General features: G+C 35.5%; 1 protein-coding gene across 2 annotated transcripts; it reads left to right on the top strand.

The window, feature by feature from the left end:
- Positions 1-2,755: 2,755 nt before the first annotated feature.
- LOC107953776 (putative clathrin assembly protein At2g25430) lies at positions 2,756-5,538 on the top strand. Of its 2 annotated transcripts, none has more exons than XM_016889181.2 (2): positions 2,756-3,110; positions 3,289-5,538. In XM_016889181.2, the coding sequence occupies exon 2, from the start codon at positions 3,342-3,344 to the stop codon at positions 5,298-5,300; it is 1,959 nt and encodes a 652-aa protein (XP_016744670.2). In that variant the 5' UTR covers positions 2,756-3,110; positions 3,289-3,341; the 3' UTR covers positions 5,301-5,538. The 2 variants fall into 2 exon arrangements, with proteins under 2 accessions (XP_016744670.2, XP_016744669.2); XM_016889180.2 differs by having other exon boundaries at positions 2,799-3,110; positions 3,233-5,538.
- The last annotated feature ends 1,273 nt before the right edge of the window (positions 5,539-6,811 follow it).

Here is a 6,811-nt window from a genome sequence, read left to right as displayed (position 1 = left end):
TTGTCGTTACTAACAATTTTTAAAAAATAACTGGTTTAATATATCATTTGGTATCTGAGTTTGATAGTTTTTCTAATGTGGTACATGTGTTTTTTATTGTTATCTAATTTGGTACTTGTATTTGACAAAAGTTATATGTTTTTGGGCCCAAAGGTAATGATGTTAACATTTTTAGTGTTTAATTAGGGTTCTACAATTGATTTGAAGAAAGTTAATTGCTAATATTATTAGGTTTGAATTTTTTTATGATTTTGTTAATAAAATAAATTTAGTTTTAATTATGAATTTATTTAATTTTGGTTTATAGTAGATTTTTCATCAAATCTACTTTAAAACCGAAATTAAACACTAAAATTTTAATACTGATCATATGTAGGTTTTCATTCTTTATGTGCTCTGGTTTATGTATCACCGTGTGTAGGTTCTCTATACATTTATTCTGGTTTAGGTTTGGATATATTCTATTTATTATTTCATTCTAATCGTGTTAATCTTAGTTATGGTTATCCGATGTATTCTTAATAATTACAATTATGATTATACTTATAACTTCCAAAAAAAAAACCTTATGTATAATAATTGAAAAATACATTATATTTTATGTATAATTATATTAAAATATAACGTAAGTTATAATTTAATTTAATAATAATTAAATTATTTTTATAACTAATTAAACCATTACTATTTTTAATTAAAATTTATTGAATATAAAAATTAAAGATAAAAATAAATAAAGTAATTTATTTAAAATTTATTTAACAAATAAATCTTAAAAGGTTGATATATTTTTCATCAAATCTCACAAGAGCAAATGAATATTTTGAATTATACAGGGGGAGAATTTTTTAAAACCTCATTTAGGGTTTAAATACTTTTCTTCTCGAATATATTATAGAAAAAAATAAATGAAGAAGAACTATTTCTTTTGATATAATGCTTAAAATTACTTGTAGTTCATTTTTTAACTTTTAAATAAGAGGATAATGCACTTCAAGAAAATCAAATTCTCATATTCCTATACCGATAATAATGTCGATATTTATCAAAACTAAGGCTTAATTAACAACTACCCATCACATTAAGAAACCATTTTGTTGAATTGTTTAGCCATTGTGTCTCATTAAAAAATATTTTTTAATATGAGCACTATGTAATGGGTAAGTTAAGCATCTACTTTCTTTATTACAAAGTTTTATTCTCATGTATATTATATCAACCTTTTTTTCTTTTCTTTCTTCTTCTTCTTCTTTTGGTTTTTGCATAACTGTGCCATCGATTTCTCTAGAATTCCCAACTGAAAACCGCAAATATTGAAGCGGGATTGTGGGTGTTGAGAGAGAGTTCAAAACTCTCCATTGATAAATACTTATAAGCTTGAAAATTGAAGTTGATGCAATTGTCGTTATTACTTTTATTTTTAATCTTTTAACAACTAATTCCTTTCTTGTTACCTTGGTTAATGATTGTAACTATTAAAATTAAACATACTTTCCATGAAGGTAATCGGAGTTCTGATGCTTTGACAAATTTGAAGAGTAGATTCCATTCCAATGTTCCTTCAAACATATTTTGCTTAGATGTATTATTTCATATTTTTTTATTTATTTATTAATGCGTATGAATCTTCCATACTTTATTTTATTACTTAAGAATTTGTGGTTAATCTAGTTCATGTTTTTTACCAACAAAAAAATTCTCTCTTCTTTTTAAATTTAACACTCCAACATGACTTTGAAAAAGAAAAAATTACATGACCCCAACCCAATTTGTCCATAATTTTTTTTTTACAAAATATCATAAATTGTTATAAGAAAAACTAATTAAAAGTATATAAAAGGTAAAGTCTGAAAAATATATAAAATCAAGACGGAGCCTTAAAATTTCCATTAAATTACTGGCTCCATTCAATCTTTGAAATAAGAAAATTTTGATCCTCTACATTTGAAAGAGTTTAAATCCTAGTTTTGACCAAAAAAGGAAAAAAGTTGATTAGTTCATAGTTAGTGTTTGAATATTAGGTGTAAAATTTGGTTGACCCAAAATTTGGATAACTCAGCAATTTTGGGATTTAGATTCAACGAAAGCCGGGCAGCTAAACTGTGGAATATAATATCACTCTCTTCATTAACTAAAAATAGCCTACGCTCAAACTTTTTTCATGCAAATCTCAACTTAATAATACAATAAAATATAAGTGGAAAAAAAGTTTTATAGTAAACAACTGGTTTTGAAAATAATAATAATAATTTATTTAAGCTGGGTATGGATTTATGTTTCTGGAAACTTTCTTCTTCTTCTTTTTTAAGAAGTCACTGTTTCTCGAAAAAAAAATTTAAATACTGTTAGTTTTACTATACATGCTCTGCACGTGGATGACATAAATTTTGTCTGCATATAATGCACTGTTATATATATTTACATATTTCATATATTTATATTTTTAGTTTATCAAAATTATTAAAAGGGTTCTTGGACGTTAATATGGTAGATTTGTTATTTAACTATTGTTACGGAACGCGTGGGAAGAACATCTTCGATACAATAAAGATGTTAATGACAAGATAAACCCTATCATTCATTGTGTGAATAATTAGTCCAAGAAGATAAACTTGCTGCTGGTGACAGATTTACTATTCAGACATCTTCATGACTTGCCACTATCCTAACACTAATGGGTATAACAAAAACTATATTAAAAATTTAATAAAGAAAGTATATAAATTTCATTTTGCAACTATGTCGGTGATTGCAAAAGTTAAATAATAGTCGCAAAGCAGCTAATCGAAACCCAATCTGTTTCTCTCTTTTTTTACGCCAACACACATGAGAGACATTACTTTGTTTTTCATTTTTTCGGACAATAATCACACGCCCCTCCGACACCTCCGCTGAAAACAGCTACTTCTCACCAGATCTCTTACATCCAACGGCCTTGATATCTCCACGTCTCCGTACCCCAATCCATTATTTTAATCTAGCTCTTTATTTCTCCTCCACATCCTCCGTCCTTTCCTCCACTCTTTTTCTTACACGAAGAGAAAGAATCAACCGGCGCCGCTGCGATTGATCGCCTCTTTCGCCGCCGCCGTACGCCGTTAATCTAGAAGGTAAGCTAAAACAACAATTCTTCCTCTCTGTTCTTTTTTGAAAGCTTTGCCCTTGTTTATAGTTGGAGTTCATTAATGGTTCAATTGATCTTAATTAGAGTTAGTTAATTAAATTTTGTTAGATTTCTACTTTGGAGTTGGAACATTTAAATTTTAAAGTGAAATTACCGTTACATAGTTTCCAAACAAAAACAAAAGGAGGAGATTTTGGTTTAAAATCAGACGGTCGAGATGCCGAGCACGATTCAAAAAGCGATCGGGGCCGTTAAGGACCAAACCAGCATAGGACTAGCGAAGGTGGCTAGCAACATGGCGCCGGACCTCGAGGTGGCGATTGTGAAAGCGACGAGCCACGACGACGACCCTGCCGACGAGAAGTACATACGGGAGATCCTAAATTTGACCTCGTACTCGCGCGGGTACGTTCACGCGTGCGTGTCGGCGGTGTCCAAACGGCTCGGGAAGACTCGTAACTGGATCGTGGCGCTCAAAGCACTGGTGCTTGTTCATAGGCTGTTGAATGAGAGAGATCCGGTGTTTCAAGAAGAGATCTTGTATGCTACGAGGAGAGGTACGAGGTTGTTGAATATGTCGGATTTTAGAGATGAGGCTCACTCAAGTTCATGGGATCACTCCGCCTTTATAAGAACCTATGCTATGTATTTGGATCAAAGACTTGAATTGATGCTTTTCGACAGGAAAAGCAGTGGAGGCAGTGGCGCTGGGGGAAGTAGTCATGGAAGTGCTGATGATAGATATGGTGGGCGAGATAATTTCCGATCACCACCACCGAGGCCGTACGAATATGATTATGGGGATATCAGAGGTGATAATGGATATGGAAATTATGGGATGACAAGGAGAACGAGGTCTTATGGTGATATGAGTGAGGCAGCGGGGAGAGATGGGAGAGATGGGAGAGAGGAGAAGAAAGCAGTGACGCCATTGAGGGAAATGACACCAGAGAGGATTTTTGGGAAGATGGGTCACTTGCAGAGGTTGTTAGATCGGTTCTTGTCATGTCGGCCTACAGGATTGGCAAAGAATTGTAGGATGATCTTGATTGCTTTATATCCTGTTGTGAAAGAGAGTTTTCAATTATATGCAGATATTTGCGAGGTTTTGGCTGTGCTGCTTGATAAGTTTTTCGATATGGAGTACCCAGATTGTGTCAAGGCATTTGATGCATATGCAAGTGCAGCGAAGCAGATAGATGAGTTGATTGCATTTTATAATTGGTGTAAGGATACGGGTGTGGCTAGATCGTCGGAGTATCCCGAGGTGCAAAGGATCACTAGTAAGTTGTTGGAGACATTGGAGGAGTTTGTGAGGGATAGAGCTAAGAGGCCAAAGAGTCCAGAGAGGAAAGAGCTCCCTCCTCCACCTAAAGAGGAAGAACCTGCACCAGATATGAATGAAATAAAGGCACTACCTGCTCCGGAAAATTATACTCCACCGCCACCACCAGAGCCTGAGCCTGTTAAACCCCCAGAGCCACAAGAGGATTTAGTGAATTTGAGGGATGATACTGTCTCAGCTGATGATCAGGGGAACAAATTGGCTTTGGCTTTATTTAATGGTCCTCCGGCTAATAATGGTAATGGATCATGGGAAGCTTTCCCATCAAATGGACCTGAAGTGACATCTGCTTGGCAAACCCCAGCTGCTGAGCCAGGGAAGGAAGACTGGGAGTTGGCTTTGGTTGAGACCGCTAGTAACTTGTCAAGGCAAAAGGCAGCTTTGGGGGGTGGTCTAGATCCATTGCTGTTGAATGGCATGTATGATCAAGGAACGGTAAGGCAGCATGTTAGCACTGCACAGTTAAGTGGGGGGAGTGCGAGTAGCGTGGCATTGCCACGCCCAGGGAAGACCACAACACAAGTTTTAGCTCTTCCAGCACCAGATGGAACAGTTCAGAATGTCAATCAGGACCCGTTTGCCGCATCTTTGAGCATTCCTCCTCCTTCCTATGTACAAATGGCTGACATGGAGAAAAAACAAACTCTGCTTGTCCAGGAGCAGCAGGTATGGCAGCAATATGCAAGGGATGGAATGCAAGGTCAAGCTAGTTTGGCCAAAATTAATAACCCTGGATACTATGGACCTGGACCTATGCCAGTGATGCCTTACGGAATGCCCCCAGTGAATGGGATGGGGCCACCAGCCGGGTATTATTATACTCCATATTGATTTTTCCACATATAAAATAGATAACTTTTCTTTGCTTACCTTCTGTATTATCTTTTCTAGTTTTCTTTCCCTTTTTATCGTTTCCTTTGAGATGATATGATGTTCTGAAATATGTTCACGAAAGACTTGCTCATTCTGTGGATTTTTTTTTTTTTTTGTGCTGGGAGGTTCATGATCTGGTTGTGATGTCTCTTTGTGCTTTTGTAATATTAGAATTTTATTTACATTCTTATTTTCATTGTGTGACCCTCTCCTTAACATCCATTGAATTGGCTCTGCAGTGATTAAATTGTGATTGATTATCCAAAAAATTATACATTTATCATAATTTGTATATTTTCTTGTCAACTTTTAACATCTCACACTGATAGGTCTCCTATTAGTTTCAATTTAGTTGGTGAAGCGGTTCAAGGAGTTAGGTTTCGGTTTCTTGCAATGTTAATAGATGCACCTCCGTATGGCCCCTTTGTAATTATGTTGCTTAGAAAGAACTATGTTGTGTTGCTTTGGACCAATATTTAACCCTGTCAACCAGAATGCCTGATTTGTTGATTTGATATGCAATCACTTCTTGTATTTGTTGGCTCCGCATAGATTCTCGTACCCATACTTAAAAAGTGTTTATTGCTTTGATCTCTCATGGCTTTGTCCCATAAGAAGCACTTTTTATGGGTCAAAACCGTGAGACTCTCGAGTCGAAGTTGACGAATGCTTTGCAGGTTGGGTGCGAATCTCTTCAACTGCTCAGCTTTGATGTTTCATATAAGCTATGCTGGTAGAAATGTTGATTGATGGATATAGTTCACCATATAGGTCCCTTCTAGTTCAATGTTTCTATTATCTAATTTAGATAGACCTTTTTTTTTGGACATGTACATACTGATTAATTGAATGGAAATTCATATTGACATGAGATTTACACTTGTGGTAATAATCCGGTGGTAACTGACTGTAAAGCGGTGAAAGGCCTAGAGAATTGTCACTAAACTGCCATATATAGTAGATTCTACCTGGTTACTGAGATCTGCTGGCATAGGAGCTTGAGGATTTCTTGGAGCATTGGATGCCTATGCCTTCGGCCCCATTGACACAGAACATTATTTTTAGTGTGTAAAAACTTCCTGGTTCCTGGTTTAACACCGAGAAGAATCAGAACCCGAAACTGAAAGTGGTGGTCCGTGTCGAGAATTAAACCTCCGAAGGCAAAGAATCATGATGTTAACAGCTTTGAAAAAGAAATCTGTTGTCTTCTTTGGTGGTGGGTTCGGTTGAGAACAGCCGCCAAATGAACAAGTCCATGGATTCTGTCCTAAATGGCTAAACCTCCCCCTGGATCATGACCCACTTTCTTTTTTCATTTCCTATTCTCGTCCACATGATCCAAAATAGAGCCATCTTGAAGACCTGGTCCTTTTTTTTTTAATTAAGAAATGAACCAGCTTACCCAAAAAAAAAAACTTTTATAAGGTGGTGTTTCCTCATTTTGGTTGGCCATTATGTACGTTTCATGC

Source organism: Gossypium hirsutum, chromosome D07 (assembly GCF_007990345.1).
Source record: "Gossypium hirsutum isolate 1008001.06 chromosome D07, Gossypium_hirsutum_v2.1, whole genome shotgun sequence".
Classification (NCBI taxonomy): Eukaryota; Viridiplantae; Streptophyta; class Magnoliopsida; order Malvales; family Malvaceae; genus Gossypium; species Gossypium hirsutum.
This window is presented reverse-complemented; position numbering and strand designations above follow the sequence as displayed.